The sequence below is a fragment of the Mauremys reevesii genome, linkage group 3 (assembly GCF_016161935.1).
Source record: "Mauremys reevesii isolate NIE-2019 linkage group 3, ASM1616193v1, whole genome shotgun sequence".
Lineage (NCBI taxonomy): Eukaryota > Metazoa > Chordata > Testudines > Geoemydidae > Mauremys > Mauremys reevesii.
In genome coordinates this window covers 60,127,884-60,152,961 of record NC_052625.1, presented here as the reverse complement: position 1 = coordinate 60,152,961, position 25,078 = coordinate 60,127,884, and the positions used below count along the sequence as shown (strand labels likewise).

General features: G+C 44.2%; 1 protein-coding gene across 16 annotated transcripts in view; it reads right to left on the bottom strand.

Annotated features, from left to right (window-relative positions):
• Positions 1-392: 392 nt before the first annotated feature.
• LRFN2 (leucine rich repeat and fibronectin type III domain containing 2) overlaps positions 393-25,078 on the bottom strand; it is a 289,298-nt gene continuing 264,612 nt past the window's right edge. For all 16 annotated transcript variants that reach the window (XM_039532847.1, XM_039532845.1, XM_039532848.1 and 13 more), the window contains one exon: positions 393-2,111. In XM_039532847.1, the coding sequence (XP_039388781.1) occupies positions 1,193-2,111 (919 nt within the window). In that variant the 3' untranslated portion in view covers positions 393-1,192. The remainder of the gene's footprint in view (positions 2,112-25,078) is intronic.

The window sequence follows — 25,078 nt, the reverse complement described above, 5'->3', positions numbered from 1 at the left end:
TTGTTTTCCGTGGCTAAATAGGAACATCCCCGCCATTACACTTACAATCCCCTTAAATGCTCAGAGACCTGCACTTCCTGCAATGCTACTGATACAGCCACGCCCTGTTGTGGCAACTGACTGGACAAAGAGCTTTCTGTTGCAAACGAGCTAAAGTCTGCATTTTCTTTATCAGTTGAACATAGTGACAGAATAACCTTGGCCAGCAGCAATTTGTATTAATAATGTGTAGAGTTCACCAGAGCAGCGTTTGTTTTCACCTCTCTCTTGCCTTTTATATGAATTCTTGAATTTCCCCCCCCCTCTGGGATAGCAACCCCCCCACTGATATGAATAGCTGTTGCAATCTGCCTTGACAAGCAGTGACCATGAAGGAGATGGAAGAAAGATGATTATTTTTAAAATTTATTAGCCCCCTAGATTTCATTTTCCTAGGACATAAAGGGTGGTGTTGAAGGCGGGTTATACAGTACACATCAAGAGTTTAATCTTTGTACATATCCTTGGTTTCATCACAGGGATTTGATGAGAGAATAAAAACAAAAAGGAAAAAAGAAACATCCCTTTTTCCCGCAAAAAACCACCCCAACCAAAAAACCCCTCAGCCCAACAATGGGGGGCGGGGGAGAAATCTCCATATGCTTTTGATAACACCAAGAGATTCAGCTGAAAAATTGATCTATTCTGTCCCCATAGATGCCCTTAGTGTAGTTCTGTGATGACATGTTCAATTACAGCCAGTGACATACTTGCATCAGTCTTCTATCCATGGGAGTGTATTTCACAGGTTACCAAAAAGGGAAGGGAAAAAACCCCAAACCCTTTGAATTAAATATGTGCTGCTAAACCCACTTTAATCCGTGTTTAAGCTTGTTTGTCGGATCACCGGGAGACCAGGCGACTTTTGGAAAGCAACGCTAAATACGACTGGTAAATTCCTTGAAATGTTCACACTCAGTTTTGTTGGGACCGGACATTAATGGGGCCACACATGCTTATTAGCATTTCATTACCTTTTTTCTCTTTTGTTATCTTATTTTTTTTATTTACCTCTCTCTCTCTCTCTTTTCTTTTCTCCAGTGTGGTTGAGCATGTTTCCTCCCCCCCTTTTCATTTCCATGGCTTTTCAACAAAACCAAATTCTATTACATTTGATGTAATTAGGGAGAAGCGAGGAGGGAGAAGCTGTTATTTACACTGTGCTTTCCATTACCCATTCTGAACTCCCATAAGTCCCTTTCGTCCCTGCTAAGTCATTGTCATCATACTGCAAGAGCATGCCGTTCACCGAGAGGCTGCGCTTTGTCCAAATGTTCGTTATCTTTTTTGGGTAGGTGCAACATTGAGATGTGGCAAAGTCCCCCATGTCAAAAGAATGGCTACGTTTTGTTTTCCCCTCCAGTGGTAACATGAGGAGACTACGGAATTTTGACTCCTGTTGGCCCAGAAGCGGCTCTTTGTCCGAGTGGTGGGCCACTGTGGAAGTTCTGGAGTCTACCGTGTCCTCCTTTTTCTGACATTTCAGTTCCAGGGAGGCAAAAGCTCCCATTAGCCGATCAATGTTATGTTTTGACCTAGAAGGAGGCCTCCACTTACTGGACAATGTGCCTTGTTCACTTTGGAGGCTATAATCATCACAGTCGCGGCTATTCACTGAACTAGAAGAGGAGGAGATGCTGCTCTGTACAGATTCACAGTTAAACTCCATGAGTTCATTTCTTACCACCACTTTGGGGTTGACTTGGGGCAGGACCCCATTTTGAACGGGTTGAGCTCCATTAGTCTGTGAGTAGACATTGCTGACATTGGCCATCTTCCCCTGGGAATTGTTACAAACTTTATACCGGACCATGAGTATGACGATGAACACCAGTAGAGTCGCCACAATGATGCCTCCAATGACTAAGATCATTGTCCCACCCAGGAAGTGGCTGTGCATGGATTGGCACTGAGGATAGTCCTCTTTGGTGAAGAACTGGGCACACCCCACGACGTTGGTGGCTGTGAGTGTTGTGGCAGTGTCATCCCACATGGCCAACACACAAAGGTCATAGCCCGTTCCAGATACAAGGTTGTTCACCACAAAGGCTTTGTTTGTAGCAGGGATCATCCTTTAAGAAAAAGAGAAAATTAGGTTAGGGTTTAATGGGAAACAGATACACCATTTGTTAATTACCAGTGGAGATGGGCCTGATCTGTAAAGTTCAGACCTAGATCCAAACTTCCTCAAAGGTCAGGGGTGCTCAGACATACGGTTTTTCTTCAGGTCCATCTCTCCTGTACTTACAGAAGGGAACAAGAGTAAATAAAACCAGTCTGGCCTGATCTTCCCAAAGTATTTGTATCCAAACTCAGAGTGTACATGGTGTAACCAAGGCTGGGTGAACAGCTCCAGGAACATAAAGCTCAGCCTGTATGAACCAACCCTGACTGAGTCTGCCAAATGATCCTCAACTTTGCTCTGCTCAGGACCAGGAGCCTTGACATTGTTTCATGAGGGTCAGGAAATTTGCATTGTGCTATGATGATGATGATGTTTACATTGCAATACCAACCTACAACAGACTGCTTTTGGTGCATATAGGTGGCAGACAGCCATCTTTCTCCTTCTCCCTACACTATGAAGGATGGATCCTTGAAGTGCAGAGATCTTATCTGCTGGAAATTTCTGCATGTGACCACCTTTCTCAGATAGGGTGGAAAAGAAGTATCTGCAATAAATGCAGAGGCAGGGTGAGAAGGTGTGAGACTGGATTAGAAGAGCAACTTTTTTTTTTTAGTAAATCCAGCCAAAACCAAACAGTCCCAACCGTGCAACAAATGAATAGGATATAAAACCAAAATATATGCCTGAGTTGTGTTTGTAAAATATGGAGTTGTGAATGGGAAAAGACAATGGGCTTTGCAATATGGGTGGTTGCTAATGGGTCTAATCCTCTGTTGTTGTGCATTTTAGGCAGTAATTTACACTAATGACCCTGGAGCAAAAGCACCATGAAATCAGGATGGTAGTGTTCTACCTACAGCCACTCCGCATTCACCGTTACACTGGTATACACGATGGCACAAAGTGCAGGGCAGTGGAGAACCAGGCTTATGCCCGGTTTACGTGTTCTACATGTAACTGAGAAGCAGCCTTTACATTTTTTATCATTGTCTTCAGACAGCATCCTGATGGTTTAGAAAAAGGCAAATTAAATATAATCAGCTTGAGTCTCATTTATATCTCAGGCAACTTAATGTCACTGTAGCGCCCAATGCCTGCGCCCCCCTGCTGGCCGCCGCCGCGCGTGGTTGTCGCGCTGGGGTCTGGAGCCGGCCCTGACTGTAGCTTACTCCCACTCTAAGGCCCATTTCCACTGCTAGAGTATTTCTAAAGTGGCTTTAGACTTAAAGAGAATCAGATCCAGCCATTCAAATCTTGCAGTCTTTCTACAGGCAAAATCCCTATTGACTTTTGCCTGAATAAGGCCTGAGTGGAAATTGAGAAAGAATTTCAGGATTTCACCCAGAGTAACCTGAGATTTGAAATATAAAACTATGGAGCCAGAAACCATCTAGTTAAGAACTGCTGGCCGAGGTTTGTTGCTGACAGTTGTGTATTGATATACTGTCATATTGTATGACTGGGTCAAAGCTAAGACCTTCAGCAGACTCAGATATAGACAGGAAGTCTTTGCCTACTGCATCCCTCTCCCCTTTGTTCTGCAGCTTCAGCAGATTTACCATACTGGCAAACAACAGGAGCAATTATGTGTAAGGTATTTACTTTGTAGCTGATATTCAACAGACACAGCTGATGGCATCAAGGCACCTCATTACCTACAGTAACAACCTTTGTGTGACTCTCCACCCCCCAGATCTCTAGCATTTGGTCACAGAAGACAAGGTTAAAATACAAAATGATTGAGAAATTCACACACAGCTCTTTCCCTGGTGGCATTCCTTCACATGTGCTGTGCTGTCATACCTCACTAGCATTCCATGGATGACAATGGTATCTGCAGAGTATTCCTGGAACATTAAGTAATAGTAGATGTGTTCAACCAGACATACCGGTACATGTAATAATCGCCCGGATGGCATGTGGATAATGCCTGAGCCTGGCTGTTTACATAGCAGTTCAGAAAGGTGTGTTCTTCCTGGACATGCTAGACCAGAATCTCAGGTGCAGTATGGCTGCTTTGCACTACACTGCCAGTGTAACCTGTCTCTAAAGCCAGTGTAACCATCTCAGGGAGGATCATTTCCATGTACAAGTGACCTTCCAGCAGTAGAGCAGACACACAGACACTTACACCACTCAATCATCTGTTGCCAGGGTAGCAGGGAAAACAGCATGGCCAGAAGAAAGATGGTGTAGTTGTCATGCGCCTAAACCACGCCAATCCTTCAGGTGTATTTTGGGCTTGGGTAGCCATTGCAGTCAGCACAAATTAGAGCCGCCCACAGGCTGTTCTATCACAATGCAGGGGCACCAGCCTGCACAGAGAAGCAGCAATATCAGAGCAGTGTAAAGGTGAACATTAAGCCACCTTTGCATGCGTGTGCACGTGCACGCGCGCACACACACACACGTCACAACTTGGGTCTCTACAGTTTGGCCACAGCTGAGGATCTGGCTCATTGCTTTTAGAACACTGTAGGCAAAGTAAGTATTGCCCAGAGATGCCTGGAAAATTGGGCCACCCAGCAGGTGCATTCTAATTTCTACCTAGACATACCTGGTACATTTAGTATCAGAGCGGATGTGTTCTGCACAGACACAGGCAGGATACTCAGGAGCACCTCAGGTACATTCAGTAGTGCATCAGGAGTGCTGTACCTGCCATCTCTAGAATGGTCAATGACAGTCAAATGTTCAACCTAGAGCCGCTTCTGAATGCGCTTCCCCCCAGTGGTTCTAGAGGCATTATACCTCCAGCCACCACAACTTGGGCAATGTTCCTCTTCAATGCATGTTCCACACCACTGCCTGGGATAGCCATACTTTAGTCCTTAGAATACAATGCCACTGGGGCAGAGATCATAGCATCTTCTGTGTTTTGCAGATTGCCAACCACCCTATAAACAATAATAGTGAAAAAAAGCACAGCAAGAAATGGGAGATTGCATTTGTTCAGATTTTACCATTGGAGCCCTCTGCTAAGTAACCCAGTTTGCACATGTACATTCACGTTGGCCAGTTACTCTTGCTGGCTAATACTGTATCTGTCCTTCTGTGGAGTCTGTGTCAGTGATTAATGTGCTTCTCTAAAGTATTCACACGCCTCACTCCCACACTTTCTGGCCTATGTGGAAGCAGGGACATAGTACAGGTCTCATAGACAAGCCTGGTCTCATGAGATTTCCTCCTCAGCTTGCAAAGACATTATGATAAGTCTAATTTCTGAATGCTGAGGGGGTGAGGCACAGAAATCAGTTAATGTTTGCAAAGTGCCTTCAGCTCCTCCAGTGAAATCGACTATTGCTATTGCTGTCTAAACCAAACTGTAGCCCGTTAGTAGCCTGAACATAGCCCTAGGGATGCTGCCCAGCTGTGGTTTTAAAGAGCCCTTTTGGGTCTGAGCTAACTCCCCTTCCATTGAGTGCAGTGTTCCGTGATTAACAGTGCTCAAAGTGCAGAGCAGCTGTGAAAGACTCCTCCACGTGATGGAGCAAAGTAAAGATTGAAGTGGCATCTCACAGCTACCCGTGTTGTGGATAATCAAAGAGTCATCAATATCCCAGAGTGAAAATGTGTCTACATTGATTTTAGGTATGGGGACTCTTAAGTGCTGCCATCAATCACAGCAGACTAGTAATAAGTTTGAGGGAGGGAGGATTATTTCAAACAGAGTATCATGAAATACTTTAAAGATTGGGTAACTTCATGAAAACAAGATCATCCTCTTCAGATGCAAGAGAACTGGTTCTGAGTGTAGTTGCTTAACCCCTACAGTGCTTGAACCTACTACTTATTTCCACGCTGAGCTGTTCTATTACAGGAATATTCATCTGACTGTCATGCAGGGTGGGACATCTGAAGTACATTTATAGAATCTTACGTAATCCTTGGCTTTAGATGCATTATGGAAAGATGATCACCTTTCCATAAGTAAGGTTGCAACCAGGTTCCATTATAAGCCTATTATTAGCCTTGATGCAGCTACAGCTGTGCCTAGCAAAATTGACTGAGCTTAAAAAATACTAGATATCCCCTGAAGGCTATGATTTTTTTTCTGGAAAGTTTGAAGAAACTTAACCAAACTGCATTTGAGTTCCAGGTCATTAACAAATCGCCCTGCATTGAAATTTTGATTAGTTTCTCATGTTTCTTTGTGCCCCTCTTGGTGAAATAGCTAATTGCTGCCTCTTCAAACATTTCGCACAGTTAAATCTCCAGGAAATTTCCTGTCTGGTCCATATTTGAATACCATAGGTTATAAATGAGTAAAGCTGTTAAAGCTTGTTATATGTAACTGTAATGATTATGGTCCCTTTAGATGAAATTCCCCTATGTGTGCACCTGACAAATATAAGCCTTATATACCATTTAAATACCATTTTGAGGGTTTAAGTGGGACTTAAATGGTGCATAGGCCTTGGGATGACCCTGTTGATCAGCTACTCTCTGGTGGTTTAGAGAGAATATAAACATCCACTTTGGCTATGTGTACACTCACGACAGAATGTAGAGTACAGACACTGCATGCTCAGCTGGCACGGGTACAAGCAGCAACATAGATGGTGAGATATGGCTTACGCAAGTGCTCTTCATGCCCACGGTGTTTATCCTGCCCAAGCAACTGCTGGAAATTTCCCCACTGCCAGAGCCTTTCACTACGACGTGTAACTACACACATAGTACCTATTCGCTACATGCCACCCTAAGTGTAGACATCACTCGGCTTGATAAAGAATAGTAGAGGGAGTCAGTGGAATTCTTCAGTACCACATGCAGTGGTGTCTGGGGAGGGGGGGGAAATCTGGACATCTTTAAGTGCTCCTAAACTCTGCAGAACTGGGTGAGCTAGGAGGAGTTACAGATCTTGCAGAGCTCCTGAGATCCACTTCACAGAAGAGGAATGGAGGACCCTGTAGAGCTCCTGAACTCTGCATTGGCCCCATTTCAGAAAAAGCCAGCAACCGTACAAGGAAATAAACTGGCAAAAAACTATCAATTTTAAGCTAAGGTTGCTACTGTGCATTTCCTTTTACAGTTAAAGGAGTCGAAGCCTTTAAAAATCTGGTCTGGAAATAAACACTCTGGGAAAGGCAATAAATACTCAACTACACTAACAGTTCAAACAGTCTCTTTCACACCGAATAATCCAAAACCAACCTTACCTCATCCCTGCCTAGACAATCCATTTTATAGGAGTCCACTGGCAACCTAATTATAACAAGCACAAGTTTGGAAATTATTGCCATTAACCCATTCCCTGCCAACTCTTGGCTATGAGCCAGACACCGCAAAACACCTCCTCTGGCCAAATCATTTCTATATTTCTTCCCTTGCCCTTTTCCCTCTGGGTAGGAAGAGCAGACAAATAACTCCATCATGTTAATGCAAGGATTCAGATAACTGATACTGTACTTAAGGCTACTACTAAAGTCTCTCACTAGAGATTAAAAATGTCCCAGGAAATTAGGAGATTCTCCCACATAGGAGTCTGCCTGCTACGCATTTGCAAATGCTGTCTTTCCAAAATGAAATGAGTTTGCAAGTCTCAACTTCAGGATTGTAAAAGACTGGAATCGCAGGAGGTTTTACACGTCAAGACTGAGGCACGTTGGAAGAGCTTTGTGGGAGCCAGAAATGGAATAGCAAAGGTGCTATAGAAGAAGACTGAAGTGCATTGGTAGATCTTTGAGGGGAAGAGGAAAGCATGCATGGCTCCCGTATGGTTTATGCCTGCCTTGGTCCAATGCTTTTAATCTCTTATTTTGCACGAGCACTAAAATGAACGCATCACAACAAAACAAAATGGCATCTCACCTCCCAATGGTCTCAGCTCCCCTTTTTGAGTTCAGCCCTGACTTGCCCCCAGCACTCTTTCCTCGCTGAGTACATACCAGCCAATCTTGTAGCCACAGCATAGTGCAAACAGCTTTTGTGATATCTTAGCTAGTCCCGTGGCTTCGTTTAAACAAATTAGGAAATAAAAGACTTTGAAAAGCCAGCAGCAACGGTTAATTCCCAGGGCTTCTGTGGACCTCACTTTCATTCCTGGCTAGCAGGGACATGTGTGGAGGGGCATGTGGCCTTTTGGATGGAGCACTGAACTGGGACTCAGAAGACCTGTGTTCTAGGTCCTACTCTGTCAGTGACCTACTGGGTGACCTTGGTCAAATCTCTTCAGTTATATGTGCCTCATTTTTCTCATCTGTAAAATGGGGATAATGATACTGACCTTTTTAAAGCACTTTTCTACATAGTGTTTTTTATCAGTAGATCTCATAGGTATGTATGTATTATTATAACATAATATACAAATGTGCCCATCCCTTCTTTTCAAGCATTAGGGAGTACCTGTGGGGAACTTAGGGGTTAACATTCCAGCTGATGTGTGTGTGGAGCAGATGGATTAGGGGGAAGATAGATCAGACTTGTTGAGTAGGTTATTTCATTCCAACTTTCCGTCTTTCTAGGGATAAGATACCGATTATTCTTAGCCTGAAGTTGGCTGCAGTAATCAGAGAACTTGAGCTCCAACATCCAGCCCCTGAGTATGATTGAATGTTAAGAGGGAGAAGCATTTAATGACTAATTGGATCTTTGTCAAATGGAGCTGCAACATTTCCCAGGGCAAATGCTGAGGGAATGCAAGCTAGCTTGTGTCAGGGCAAAAGGCTAATGAATGCAAGAAGGCTAAAAGTTTGGCCAAACATACATTTGTCTCAAAGCTTTACCAGTTCTTGCTGTAAAGACATCTCTTTTTAAATAGCCCATCCCTTGAGTCCTAGTTTAGTGCCCTGTTGATATCTCCCATGTGACTCTTGTGTGTGTTAGCCATAGAGGTCCACTCCCTGCATTTCAGTAAGATTCCCTTTAAGATCTTATATTCTACCATCGAAACTGGAGAAGAAATGACACAGTAGATCATTTAGTGTAATAGCACTAATAGCACCACACCTTCACCTACCCCATCTTCACTGTTCTTACATACACCCACACACACACACACCTATTCTTTCCCTCCACTTTTCCTTCTCCCCTTCCTAAGTGTGTGGAGGAGGCGGGTGAGAAAGAGAAAGGGAAGTTGGAGGAGAGAGATAAGGGAGAGAAAGGAGTGGGGGAGCCCAAAATAAAAAGTAGAAATTTTTCTGTTTTTGAGAAATGAACCAAAAACATATTTGAACTGAAATAACCATTTTCAGAAAGAAAGAAAGAAAGAAAGAAAGAAAAGCTTTGTTAAATGACAGTTTCACATGAAAAAATTCAGTTAAGCAAAACCCTATTTTTGGCAGGGAAAAAAATTCAACAAACTCTACTTGGGAGCATTGACGAGGGTATAAGCAGGGTGGGGTGCTGCACTATAGATGGAGTTCCCAGGACGAATCTGGGCAGCATTAAAGTCGGAATGAGCTAAAAGGGGAACGGTTCAAGAAGAAGATATGATAGGAATAAAGTTTTTGGGGTGGAAAAAGACTGGATTAATAGAAATTCGGCTGAGGTAGTGGGAGAGCAGAGAATGAAATTCACGCTTGCACAGCGGGCCAGTACAAGGCCTTTAAGCCCTATAGAACTTCAGTGTTGCACAGACCTCGCGGTGGCAGACAGAGATAGGAAAAGGGTGAGAAAGTGAGAACAGGTAGAGCAAGAAGAACCTGAAGAAGGAGCAGGTGAGGTGAGTGAAGATGAAAGAGGGTGAAGCAAAGAAGGTGATTAGAGTGGAGAACATAGTAGAGTCAATGCAGTGGGAAGCTGCAGAAAGACAAACAGACATAATGTAGCAATCAGCGGGGTAAAAGCATGCAAACGTGCACGTGAATAGCAGCACTCAAAATGATGGAAACAGATCAACGGGCAGCTGAATTATGATCAAGGTCACAGAACCTGATCAAGACACAGGTGAACCCCAGTCAGTGCAGGTGAAGTAGCTTTGTGTGCAAATATGAGACTATTAGGAAGGCAGAGGACTGAAACAGTGCAGTGGAAAGGGCCTAGCTCGGAGCATGCCAGATATTTTAAGGAGCATGGGGATAATGAAGATCAGAGGGGGACTGGAGAGATCTGGGCCCCAGTAGGAGTGGGTGAGTCAACTTTTCGCTGCACCTCCAGTGGGATGGTATTCCTCATTGTTGCCAACTCTTGTGATTTTATTGAAAGTCTCGTGATATTTGGTGTTCTTCAAGCCTCAGCTCCTGGAGTCATGTGATAAGGTGAGAATTTCAGCTAGCCTTTTAAAAAAAAATAAAGTGTGTTTCTAATTTTTGTGGCTGCACAGAAAACATGACCTGACTTTATCCTAAAGGATCAAACCCCAGCAGAAAAATAAAGAAAATACCAACTTTTTTTTCCCAGTTGCATTATTTGGGGGCCTGACATGATTTTTCAGTACTAGCAGTTGACATTACTGATGAAGTGAGAGAGAAAGTTGCTTATAGGAGGATGCTAGGACTTGGAGCTTCAGTAGTGAGTGGTACAAGAAGCACTGTACATAAGGGACGGGACAAAGTGGGAGCTGGGTCCACTTCCCTCTGGAGCCCTGGGGAAGAGATAGTTGGTATTATTGATGATGGGCCCAATTCTTCTGCCATCTACAGCAATGTAAGGAAATATCTGGCTGAATGTTGAGTGGTGTACAGTGTTCCTAAACGGAACAGTGCACCCAGAACCTCTCAGCAAACATTTGCCCAGCCACTCACCAATAGACTCGTGAAGTTTCTCCTTTTAATATTTTTCCTTATTTTACAACAGCCTTAATTTTGCCTTGTGATGGAACAATCATCACAAGAGCCAAAACCCTCCCCACCTTTCTGAATCCTGTCTCCTCATCACTCACACATCCAGCCACTCTTCAGAGAATTCATCTTGTCAGATTAGCCCCACAGTACATGTCATCTCATTATTATTTCCTAATTTGATTATGCTCTCTTTTGCTCACTTGGTAGAAGGCGGGGGGAGGGGGTGGTGGAAGGAAAAAGTCAAAGACAAGTTATAAGCCTGGTGTGAAATAATGAACCAGAGCAATACACCCCCTGAGCTACAGGGAGGAAGAAAGACACATCTGATACTGTATTTTAGGGAACATTAATTAATGGTTAAATCTATTAGGTGGTTGGATAGTGTTCTAACAGAAGGAGATAGAACAAAGCACTGGAAGAACATAACCTAGGCCTGTAGGGAACAATCCTGCACTGGCTGGGAAACAGAGTATATATAACCTGGTGAGTTCCTTCCATCTCCAGGTTCCTTTGTTCTATGATACATTTCTTCCACTAGAATTTTCTTCAGACTCTTGCCTAGAGCAAGGAGCCACAAGCCAGCTATGCTGGAGAGCCACTTCTGACTGAATGGAGAGTCACAAAACTCACTATGTAACAACCTGAGTAAACATAAGTCTGGGGAATGGTGTTCAGCTCCTTGATGTGACCCGTCCCCAAGTTTAGGTGTTTGTGTTCTGGGTTTTGGTTCAGGCCCATTATAGAGATGGGTCCAAGCTTCTACCACACAACCTAGTCATTCCGAGCTTCTCCGAACGTCCTGGTTTTGAATGAAAATCGAGCTTCTTGCCCTTTCCCTTGACACACCTGGCGCTGGCAACTGTTGGAGATAGAATGCTAGGTTAGATGCAGCCCTGATCTTATCCAGTATAGCAATTCCAGTGTTCCTATGTGGAAGTATGAAAATACCAGAGCGGTTGCCCTTAGGGGGAAGCAGAATTGCCAGAAATATCACAGAACAGACTGACCTCAAGATCTCCTCCAGCCTCACTTAGCAAACCAAATTGCCTCGGAGACGCTTGAATAAATAGCTGACTATTTGTATACCTGTGTGAATTAACCTGTAATTCTGACCTTTTTAAGGTTCTCCTGTAATGCTCCCATGAAAAAATAAGCTTTCTGGAACAGGAAATGTAGCAAACTCATCCCTGCCTAGGAACTTTGTGGCTGTTACTGTACTACAAACCTTACACACACACAGAACTTCAAAGCAGCATGGGGAAGACACCTTGGGCTTTCCCATTTTAATACCACCATTTCATGGCACTTGAACTAAAGGAGAATCTCCACTAACTGTGAGCAGCATAGGTGCTGGGACATGGAATTGAGCAGTTCTGATTCCATCCAGTAGAGGACAGCAGAGTACACACACACCAACCAGTTCATCTGAGAACGCTCCACTCAGGTAGGGAGGCTAGCAGAGTGGCTAATAATGATTCAAAAAGTGTTTACATTAAAAATACTGGCAAAGCATTTAGGTTTTGTTGTCAGACGCAGGTAAGCTACAGGTATGAGAATGATTTCTGCATGAGTGCCCAAAACATGGTCTGGAAGATAAATTAGCCTGCAGAGTCCTAAAAGGAGGCCAGTAGCTGCTCCTTTTCCTGTAGCCACAGGGTGAGGATAAAACTGACCAGCTGCAGGTTTTTATTCATTGCTATTGAACTCAACAAATAGTTTTAATTGATCTATTAAGTAAGATTTAAGGCTAGACAAATATTAAGGCTGTGCATGTTTTACTTCGTATACAGCTGTATATACTGTCATATACACACAGCGGGGGACTTGTGCTGAAGCCCTCAACTCCCACTGTAGTCTATAAGTCATAGCCCATGGGCTAAACATGCATCCTGTGACATTAGGGAACTTTTCCTGAGGCCAGCTGAATTCATTTTGGCAAGGATTCCTCTTGCACACTCAGACTAGCTGTCTCCCTTTAACTCGTGAGTGAAATGGTTATTTATCACAAAGGCAAGAGTAGACCACTGGGAGGAAGGGCCCTGTAGGTATATAACCAATCGTTCAAATCAGCCACTGTGCCAGACGACTGGCAGATAGCTAATGTAACACCAATTTTTTTAAAATAGTTTCAAGTGGCAAACCAGGCAATTACAGGCCAGTACGCCTAACTCCACTACCTGGCAAATTGGTTGAAGTGATCATAAAGTACAAAATTCTCAGGCCCATAGATGAACATGATATTTTGGGGAAGAGTCAAGATGGCTTTAGTAAAGGGAAATCATCACTGACAAATCTATTAGAATTCTTTGAGGATGTCAACAAACATGTGGCCAAGGGTGATCCAGCTGATATAAATGTACGTGGACTTTCAGAAATTCTTTGACAAGGCTCACCAAAGGCGCATAAGAAAAATAAGCAGTTATGGGTTAAGAGGGAAGCTCCTCTCATGGATCAGTAACTGGTTAAAAGATATGAAACAAAGGGTGGAAAGAGGTCAATTGCAGCCCCCCCCCCCCCCCCAAGGATCTGTATGGAGACCTGTGCTGCTCAACATATTCATAAATGATCTGGAAAGTGGGGTAAACAGTGAGGTGACAAAGTTTGCAGATGATACAAAATTACTCATATTAGCTAAGTCCAAGGTTGACTGTGTAGAGTTACGAAAAGATCTCACAAAACTGAGTGACAGGGCAACAAAATGGCAGATGAAATTCAGTGTTGTTAAATGTAATGTAATGCACATTGGAAAAAATAAGCCCAACTATACATATAAAATGATGGAGTCTAAACTAGCTGTTACTGCACAAGGAAGAGATTTTTGAGCAATCCTGGATATTTCTCTGAAAATATCTGCTCAGTGGCAGTCAAAAAAGCTAAAAGAATGTTAGGAACCATTAGCTGAATACCATGTGCAATTTTAGTCACCCCATTTCAAAAATTGTATTAGAATTGGAAAGTGTACAGAGCGGGCAACAAAAATATTTGGGGTATGGAACATATGAAGAGAGATTAAAAAAACCTGGGACTTTTCATCTTAGAAAAGAGATGACTAAGTGGGGATATGATAGAGGTCTATAGTCAAGAATGATGCAGAAAAACTGAAGAGGGAAGGCATTATTTACCCCTTCACACAGCACAAGAAATTAACAGGCAGCAGGTTTAAAACAAAGATAAGGAAGTACTTCTTCACACAACTCAGTCAACCTGTGGAACTTGTTGCCAGGGGATACTGTGAAAGCCAAAAGTATAACTGGGTTAAAAAAATTAGATACGTTCATGGCGGATAGGTCCATCAATGGCAACCAGCGAAGACGATCAGGGACACCACCCCATTCTCCATGTGTCCCTATCTGACTGCCAGAAGCTGGGACTGGACAACCGGGGATGGATCACTTGATAATTGCCTTGTTCTATTAATTCCTTTTGAAGCATCTAGTACTGACCGCTGCTGGAAGACAGAATACTGGGCTAGATCTGGGTTGATCTGACCCATTAGGGCTGTTCTTACATAGACACATCAAATTTGGATATTCTCTGAGTAAGTGCCTGAATACAGTTTCATCCTTTTACTCTGAGGTCTAATAGTTAAATAAAGCATTTCACTGAAATCTGAGACGCTGTCCTTCTTTGAGAATATATTTTAAAGCACAGACTAATTGGAAAACATAGCATGGGGGCGGGGGCAGGTAATATATATTATTGAAGGGAATATTGAAGCCCTGCTAGGTCAGAAAAGCAGCTTTGATTTACACATACTGTAGGGGGGAGATAAGGTGAATTAAACACCTAAGGCTAGTTTAATGGTCTTGTCCAGGAATATGTTCTTTTATTCAAAAGTCTCAGACAGATTAACAGCTATTCTCACAAGGTTACAGTAAATTGACAAAGTCACACCAGTAGCCCAAAGACTGTGACATATTCCTTACCCCATGGCACTGGGACAGACATGGAGGCTAATGGGAGAGACAGGAATATAGCCCCCCTGAACCTCAGTTTGGTGCTTTATCACTAGGCCACAATGCATTGCGGGGAAAAATAACATAGCCAGTGCTTGTCAAGTCCTCTACTTCCAGATACTGACTATATATATCTATACCTAAGTACTTACATGGTCCTCCTCTGACCCAACAGCAGAAGACAATGTGCAAAAGATAATTTTGAAGTGTACAGCAGATTTCTCAGCATTAATTGTGGACTGACTCTTGGCAGGATGAGCTCAAGTGAGCTTTGTCAAATTGTATGGATGGGAAAATGGCCAAATCAACACTGGACAAAAACTCATTCTATTTCAGAGTTTCAAATCAACTGGCTAGCCTGGATGACATTATATTAAGAGGAGACTGAATCATGGTTCCAATCTCTATGATGGAAGAGTACTGCTTCGTGAGATTCACCCTGGTGTTGTTCAAACTAAACACATTTTGCAGAGTTAGTTTTGAGGCCTAATATGGATACAGGTGTTGAACAGCTGATCAGAAATTATAAAGAATCACCCTGCACGTGATGATCAATCACTGCAAAATTTAGATATGCCTTGTAATCTGTGGATAAAATTAGACCCGGCTCTGGTTGGTCTCTTGATTGACTTCTAGTCTCGATACCCCGAGGCATTCAAAGTCACAGCTATATCCTCATCCAACATTAGAGGGAAAGTTGAGGAAGTCATTTTGCACATTATGGATATCCTTTTGAAGTCCTTACAGATAATGGAGAAGTTTGTGAGTAATTTCATTGAAAGATTCTTTACAGACTGTGGAAGCAAACACATAAGAGCTTCCCTGAACTCTCCAAAGAGTAATGTAAAGAGAGAGAGTTTTCATTGGTACTTGAAACAAGCTTTCAAAGCCACTAATAGTGAGGGAAGGGACTGGAAAACAGTTGCCAAAGATACCAACTTGGGTGAGGTAATATCTTTTATTGGACCAACTTCTGTTGATGATGGAGACAAGCTTTCGAACTACACGGAGTTCTTCAACCTGAAGAAGAGTTCTGTGTAGCTCGAAAGCTTCTCTCTCTCACCAACAGAAGATGGTTCAATAAAAGGTACTACCTCATCCACCTTGTCTCTCTAATATCCTGGGACTGATATGGCTACAACAACACTGCCTACAAATAGGGTTGCCAACTTTCTATTTGCAGAAAACCAAACACCCTTGCCCCACCGTGTGCCTACTCAGAGGCCCTGCTCCTGGTCACTCCATCCCCCCTCCCTCCATCGCTCACTCTCCCCCACCCTCACTCCTCGCTCATTTTCACCGGGGTGGGCCAGGAGATTGGGGTGCGAGAGGAGGTGAGGGCTTTGGAGTGGGGCTGGAAATGAGGGGCTTGGAGTGCTTGGCTGAGGGTTTGTGCTAAGGGGTTCGGAGTGTGGGAGGGAGCTCCAGGATGGAGCAGAGGATTGGGGTGTGGGAATGGGTAAGGACTCCACCTGGGGGTGCAGGCTCTGGGGTGGGGCTGGGAATGAGGGGTTTGGGGTGCAGGAGGAGGCTCCAGGCTGGGGCAGGGGGTTGGGGCATGGGAGGGAGTGTGGGGTGCAGGGTCCAGGTGGCACTTACCTCAGGTGGCTCCCAGGAAGCTGCTGGCATCTCCCTTTGTCTCCTAGGCAGAGGCGTGGCCTGGTGCCTCTGTGCTCTGTCCCTGCCTGCAGGTGTTGCTCCACAGCTGCCATTGGCTAAGGTTTCCAGCAAATGGGAGCTGCGGAGCCAGCGCTGGATGGTGGAGCAGTGTGCAAAGCCCCCATGGCCATTCCTAAGCCTAGGAGCCAGAGGGAGATGCCGGCAGTTTTTTGGGTGCTGTGCGGAGCCAGATAGGCACTCTGCCTGCTCCACTGTGGGTGGCCAACTGGACATTTAACAGCCTGGTCAGCAGTGCCAACTGAAACTACCAGGGTCCCTTTTCAACTGGCCTTTTCCATACATACAAAGTTACTAAGGGTGTACTGCTCAACTATACATAGAGCTTCCGGTGAAATGCCTACAAAACTAATTCTCTTAAAGGAAATCTGCTGTAAGGTTCCCTTCCCTAGCTCCAGATTGCATAACTGAAAACAAGGTGCAAAAACACCATAAAGAGTGTAAACAGAAAATGAAACAAAATGCAGATCAAGTACACGATGATACAAAGACCACATTTTCCAAGTTGGAGGATCTTGGCTATATTGCCAGCCCTAGAACCAGGGTTCGGACAGCTGGACGCATTCTATAAAAATGAACACTATGTCATCCTTAGAAACTTGTCAAAAAACTCATTTATGCTGAGGAGCAAAGAGGGTGGGTTGTTCCTTGATTCGCAATACTAAGCAGCTAAGACACATACTATCAGAACCTAGTTACGATGCCTCAGAAATTGCTTTGGACTTTAAGCTAGACTCTCCCATTTCTAAGGAGGAGAAAAGAATACCCAATCTTTTCATTCTAGCTCTAGATTGGATGCTAATTTGGAATTTTGAATAAAGAAGATGATCCGCATATTCATACTAATACTAAAAGTGGAAGAGTTGTGGACGCTTGTTAGAGTTGACACGTTTTATGTTAAAAAAATAAAGTGAAGAATGGGGAAGAGTGTCATCTTGTTGGCATTGCATGGATCTGTCAGGAAATGCAGAGACAGGAGGATGAAAGTTAAAGAGGCACAGAGTTTAGGGAGTTTCTGAATAAGATATTGAATATGGTTGTTGGTTATATCCATTTACATGCTGGTGTAAGAGCTAAACAAAAGCATTAAATTGAAACTCAAGCCTCCCTGCTTCTTCATGAATACATCAAGCAGTGCACTTTAAGGTTCTGATGGTTTAGTTCATGGTCTAGCTCTATGATCCAGCTTGCCATCGGGTCTTTTGTCAATAGGAGCATGTGATCCATATTAGGCCTTGGATTCATCAGATCCAATAGCCAGTAACAATCCTTTAGGTGAAAGTGAAGAACATCCCTCCCTGCACATTGATGGGGGCTGAGGTGAAGCCTGTGTCTTGCAGTTGATGAAGCAAGAGTTTCTATTACCTTTGCCAATGGCGACAGTGAGTTGGGAGGAGTGAAGCCCCATACCCCCAACCCAGCCTCCACACCAACTGGTGTTGGATAGGAGCAGAGGGTTGCAGATGATGCATCTTCTTTAATGGTCACTCAGGAACCATGCTCCCCCTGTAGTTCTTGGGCCCAGTTTTCCATTGCTCCACTCTTAACTTTGATCATGTCTCAAACACAAGTGTCAAAGGTGACCACCTCTGCTCCCTGTATTGGGGGCTGTACAGGGCCTGCCCAGTTCCTGATGTAAATGAGAGCAGCCTGCTCTGATTTGTATTCTGCTTTCAAGGCATCTTATGAGCCCTGGGAAACAAATAGCTGCAGCTCCGTGCACTCTGGCTGTGCCCCCTCTTCACCCTTGGCCCCCTATGCCAGGCCAAGGAGGCCCTGGTGCAAGCATTTTCAGACAGCCATTTTCACTCTTATTAAGGCCCATTTATGCTGCTGCAGTGGCACAGAGAGGCCTTAGGATAACTGAGAATCAGACCTACTGTGTCTGCACCAGGCATCTCAGAGCTACGGCTGGGGTGATATCGCCTTCAGGCTACCCCTAAGACTGCCTTATAAAAGTACCATACAGCCCTCTGTGTTTAAAGAGAAAATAAGCGTTAGAGAGTTAAAATTTAGACAGAGCCTTTCATTCCAGTTGATGGAGTAACCTTTCCCACTTCCTTACCAGGGATTTCCTTCAGGGTTTGGGGGGTTTTGTTTCTAAAAGTTTAACTAATCCTTTTCTGTTCTCATGCTTCATCAGTGTGACAAGGGGAGGCAGACAAACAATCAGCAGAAATGGAACCTGCAAAACTGCTGAATAGCAACATTTGCTGAACGGGGAGAGGAGAGTGGGGGCTGGGTCCAGGCCTCTAGGATTGGAACACCCGGGTTGTTGTATGGCGAGCACAGCAAGGGAGCGAAAGTGGGAATGGTTAAGTACAAGACTCCTGCTCTAATCACAAGTAGACCCGCTGCCTCCACGTAGAATCGACGGCTTGGTACCAGCCTTTGAAAGTGGCTGTATCTGTTTCCAGGTTAATTGGTGACACCATAAGCAAAATACGTTTTATTCATGATGCCTTCACAAGCAGAATATATATGTGGATAAATCTGGTGTCCAAGCAGAGTGAAGTCTGCTTCTTTAACAAACTGCATACAACAGAGCATAAGTGTGTGTGTGTGTGTGTGTGGTTACACACATTGTATGTATGCATGTGCATTTGCACACTTTTGTGTGTATGTTCAGTGAGAATACTTTTCTCTACATAGCACCTTCTGTGACATTGCTACTTACCCTTACGCTGTACGCCTACAGCCACCATGTAACAGGCATAAAACAACCAGTTCAGGTATTGTGTAAGCTTATTATGGCTGCTGCCTTTCCCACAGATGTTACAGATCAATGTGTTTTGTGTGTTCATTGTAATTAATTAGTGTCAGGCAGAAGAAACTACACTTAATACAGACAAAGCCAGGCCCTGCCCAGAATGCCTCTATTCCTCTTTTATCAGTGCCAATAAACCACAAGCAAGTATCCAAGGACAGAATTTGGGCCTTAGTTTCACTTAGCTACACACTGAATGAAGGTATAATTCTGATTCACGGTGATTAAATACCAATGAAATATTAAAAGGATATGTAATTAGTGTTAGCACCTCCACAGGGGAAAAGGACTTGTTCTGTAATGGCTAAACTTCACAAGTATCTTTTAGAAAAAGCAATTGCTTTTTAAGGAGCATGCTGGTAATTTGTGTGTGTGGTAACACTGAAGAAGGGAATGGACAGAAACACTCTTACCACCACAACTGCCAGTTTCCCAGACATGTGAAGATGTGCACAAATATTCAGGAATACGCTTAAACGTCTAGGGCTCCCCCACAAGACTTTCTGGTGAGTTGCTCAGTGAAACTATGGCCTATAAACTCTTCAGTCCTTATCTGTGGCACTTCCCTTTTATGTGCCCTTATGGTTTTGCAGACTGGGATTGTGGGCCTGATCCTGTCAGCTCCCGTGTGCCTCGAACAATGGGATGAGTGCCCTGAACAGCATTGATTTCAGTGGGAATGATTATGTCCAGAATGACATTGCATTAATTAATTAATATTAGTCCCTTAATATTCTATTCTGTTTTTTAATACTTCACCCATCACTGTGGTATGTGAACACCTTCTAAAAGTGCATTAAGTGACATGACTAGCATCTGTCACATAACCACATTAAAGACCATAGGATGCTCCGACACTATGCAAAGGATGTTCCAGTGGTTAGTGCACTAGCCAAAGACTTGGGAGACCTGAGTTCCAGTGCCTGCTCTGCCACAGACTTCCTGAGGAAAGGAGTTGTTCTGTATGTGAATCATGACTGGAGGACATCAGTAACTGAACCAGAGGTGAGGGTCTGCAGCCTGCATTGTGTAGGAGGTCAGACTAGATGATCATGATGGTCTTCTGACCTTGAAGTCTATGAGTCTATGTCTGCTCCTGCTCTCTCTGAAGTTAGCGGGAGATTTGCCATTTTCTCCAGTGGTAGAAGGATCAGCTCCCTAAACTTTTGGATGCAGTTCAGAACCTTTCAGGGTTTACTCAGTACTATTCAGCCTACAGGATAAACCTGAAAGCTCTATGAGCAAATCCTCTAAGTAGTGCCCAGCCCAAGAAGCCAGGCTGAGCAAATACACAGGGGCTGCATTGAGTAACTCTCTCCCACAGTTTGTGGAGCCGCTCTTTGGAGGCCATTACAGCCCAATAGCTGGTGTAGGAGCCCTTATGTGCCACTCCCCCCTCAACTCCCAGGGGGTGGAGGACATGAAAGCTTTGTAGCAAGCAGGGATTCTTCCCCTTGCCCAGCCTGCCAGCACTGGGCACCTTCCTGTCCCCTGCATTCCAACATGCATGTGATTTGTACAGAGCTCTCCCCCAACATGCAGCCTTTTAACCCTTGCTCAGCAGAACTACACTGATTCGGTTCCTCTGCAGCCACAGTGCAGGGGATGGACTCACAAGTGGCAAGGAAACAAGCAGTCTCTTTTTCCTGCCCATCATCCTGGATTTGTTCAGACCCATCTCGCATCAGAATTAAACTTAGGGAGACGGGTGCTCAAAATGCTTGTTTCTGAAGAGCTTTTGTTTTCGAAGTTAGGAAGTTCTGCGTGGCTGCTGGCTTGAGACATGAGATGGACACTGGGCCGGCTCCAGCTTTTTTGCTGCCCCAAGTGGCAAAGGAAAAAAAAAAAAAGACAAATCTGATTGAGCTGCCGCCGAAGTGCCACCGAAGTGGAAGAGAGGGTTTGAAGGACCTGCCGTCGAAGTGCCGACGCCAACTGAAGCGCATCAATTGAGTTGCTGCCAAAGTGCCGCCGAAGAGGATGAGAGGGACTGAAAGATCCGCCGCAGACCTGGACGTGCTGCCCCACTAACGGACAGAGTGCCGCCCCTTTCTATTGGCTGCCCGAGGCACCTGCTTCCTTTGCTGGTGCCTGGAGCCAGCCCTGGATGGACACAAACTATTTGATCCCAGAGCACATTTCTCAAACTGTAAGACTGGTCTCTCCAAAGAAGCTCCAATCTCTTTCTGGGAGCGCCTAAGTGGCCATAACTTCAGAAGAATTAGGAACAATCTTATAAGATATTTTAGAAGGTCAAGCTGCTGTGCCCAACAAGTAGTGATCAAAAAATCAAAAGACTGTTACCCCAATTCTGGGCTGTCCTCTGGCCACTCTGTTCCATTCCAGCGGTGCAAAGAAAGCCCTAAACCTGGTGGATTTGGCTCCCGAAAGTTCTCCTTTGTGTAGGTGGATCATTGGCTGGCACAGTGTCCATGCTGCAGCTCTTACTCTAATATCCGTGTTACTGCTTGCATAAAGGGCATGGCTGGAGGAAAGGGTGCAGCCAATGTTTCCCTGCACCCCATTGATCCCCAACTGCCATTGACTGGATAGCACAGAGAATCTCCAGGAGTGGGGGGAGAATAAAGAGCACATTTACAACCCCTCCCCCTTAGCTGCACCAAAGACTCCTTGGCCTCAGCAAAGGATCTTGCCCTGTGTCTAAATTGCAAACACAACAAGAAATATTCTGTGCAAGTTGGATCTTAGTTTGCTAGGATCCACTTAATGGGCCTCCTGAAAAAAAGCCTAAGGCCTGGCTTAATAGATTGCTACATGAATAGCTCTACCCAATTGATAAATGATACAGCGCGTATCTGATCTTGCAAGGTGCTCTCTCCTCCCCATGCTATTTGGTACCCTGCTTCGTATTTTGCAGGATCTAACCCCCAGTCCTTGTAAATGCCAATGCCTGATGTTGTCATCAGTCCCACTCAAAGCAATTTTTGCCGTGGGTGGGACATGAAGGTATAAGCGTATTGGCAATTTTCTATTATAACTGTGTCAGCTATGATGATTTTGCTGTATCATCAAGTAAGGAAAGGTCACGTGATACTGGTATTTGATCAGGACTAATACGACACATTAGCTGTACAATTGCTGTGGCATAAATGTCATTTAAACTAAGGCTACGTGTACACTATGAGTAGGGGTGTGATACCCAGCTTGTGTGCACACACTTGTGCTAGCTGGATGAGAGCTAGCACAAGTGTAAATGGTAGTGTAATCACAGTAGCATGGGCAGGGGCAGCAGCAGCAGCATGGTTTAGCTGTACTGAATACAAACCTGCCTGAACCTCATAGGTACCCCTAGTCAATAGTGTAGACATAGTAGCCTAATAGTCACTCCTATTCACACAAGATTAGGAAGGTGAAGTTTCAATACAGAAGGTTGTTCCATAAAAGTGCAACCTTGTATGAGATGTTCACTTTCACTGAATCTGTTAACTTCAGGACATGTCATAGATTGACAAGCTGACTAATACTAAGTTTTCACACTTCTGAATGGCTGATTCATAGATTTTAAGCCAGAAGGGACCATTATGGTCATCCAGTGTGATCTCCTGTATCTAAACACAGGCCAGAGTATTTCACCCAGTGATTCCTGCATTAAGCCCGTAACTTCTGGTTGAGGTACAGCACATACTGTAGAAAGACATCCAGCCTTGGTTTCAAGACATCAAGGAATGGAGAAACCATCACATCCCTTGGATATTTGTTCTAATAGTTACCCTCAATGTAAAAAAAAGTGGCATCTTGTTCCAATCCTCATTGAATTTAAGTAACTTATGTTCTTGCCACTAGATCATTATGTTTATATCAATAAAAGTATTTTGAGACTAGGAATGGAACAAAATGGAGTTTAAATAAGGGGAGGGAAGAACTAGAGACAGTGAATTGTGCTAAACAACAGTAGTTCAGCTGATTTTTTAAAATTATTATTATTTTGTCTTCCGATTACTATAGCAATGAAGACCCCAGAAACACCTAACATGAATGGATAGCTAGATAGAGGGAGTTTAGCAGAGACCATGGAGACTCTCAAACTACTGAGAGATAGCACTTAACATAGCTTAAGGAGGTCTTAGGCAGTCTGGAGGCAGACAAGAGGTACAGAAAAACGGGTGCCCAGGCATAAGTGCCGTTAATTTGCAGATAGCACTCTCAAACCCAGGGATGGCTCTGTCTTCGGAGCTTATGCACTTAACTATTATATTATTATTATATTTATTATTTGTTGTGTAATGCCTAGAACTCCAGACATGGACCAGGACCCCACTGGGTGAGGCATTGTACAAACACAGAACAAAAAGATAGTCTTTGGTGTTTTAACATATTCATTAAAATTAATTAGATTGTGGGGCTAAGTTTTAAGGTGCTGTACCACAGTTCTGCATGCTGGGGAAATCGGTATCACTCAGCACAAGAGTCAGTGCAGTAGACTCAAACGCCTTCAAAATAAGAAATGACATTTCAAAGATCTTGTTGCTTTGATGAAATAAAAGATAACCTTTATTCTTCACTTTCCTTGAATCAAGGTCAGCAGCATAACTGTGATCTATTGACGATGGCCTAGGTTGCTCATTGAGCAAGAGATACCGCATGGTTGTCAATGATTAATATCTGTATTTCACTCACCTCAGAGCCATAACTCACTCAATGCCAGGGGCGGCTCTAGAAATTACGCCGCCCCAAGCAGGGCAGCGCGCTCGCCGCCCTTCCCCGGTCCCGCGGCCGGGGCAGAAGTGTCTGCGGCGGGTGCGCTGATTCCGCGGCTCCGGTGGAGCATCCGCAGGCATGCCTGCGGGAGCTCCGTCCGAGCCGCGGGACCAGCGCACCCGCCGCAGTCATGCCTGCGGGAGCTCAAGCGGAGCCGCGGGAAGAGGGGACCCTCCGCAGTCATGCCTGCGGCAGGTCCGCTCGTCCCGGGGCTCCAGTGGACCTCCCGCAGACATGACTGCGGAAGGTCCGCCGGAGCCAAATGCCGCCCTGCCGGGACAATGCCACCCCACGCGCCTGCTTGGCGCGCTGGGGTCTGGAGCCGGCCCTGCTCAATGCTTCAGTGTTTGAGAATGATGGAGCATCCCTGGAACAGATAAACCCATAAATACTCTCCAGCCACCAAAATATTGCTAGTTCTCTAGGGGGTTCTTTAAGATTCAGACAATAGCTTTCTGTTTAACATGTGCACATAGGGGGATAGGAGGATGGACACAAATCTCACACTGAAAATTAAGGGAAAATTAATAAGGGTGCATTAGCAGAAATGACTGATTAGTGTCACACACCTTCATTATTAGTCACTTTTAAGGAGAAGAAATGCTAGACAGAAGGACATCATATATATTCAGCAGCATCTGTGACTGGCAAGATACAGTTTTTTGCAATTTTGCTAAAAATCATACTTTGAAGTGTGGTACTTGTCTGAAAAAAAGCATCTTTATAAAAAAGATCACCTTCTTAGGTAATCGAACTGACTCCTGAGAGGCCTACTATCAATCACATCATTCAGAATCATATCTGCTGACTGTAGTGACTAAAATAAACTTTCAGCTATCAGAGAGTACTCTGGATTCTCGCTTGACTCAGGTGTCATCAAACAAATTGTTAACTATGTTGCAACTGCAGAATATTTATTGCAGTTGATGCATGAGCCAGGAAGATCCCAGCTTGACTCTCAGATTCTGAGCAATGAATTAGTAAGGCTGGTAGTTAGAAGAATAAATCATAAACAGAGCAGATTTAATCTGGACTCAGAGATAACAACATGGAATATTAAAATTAT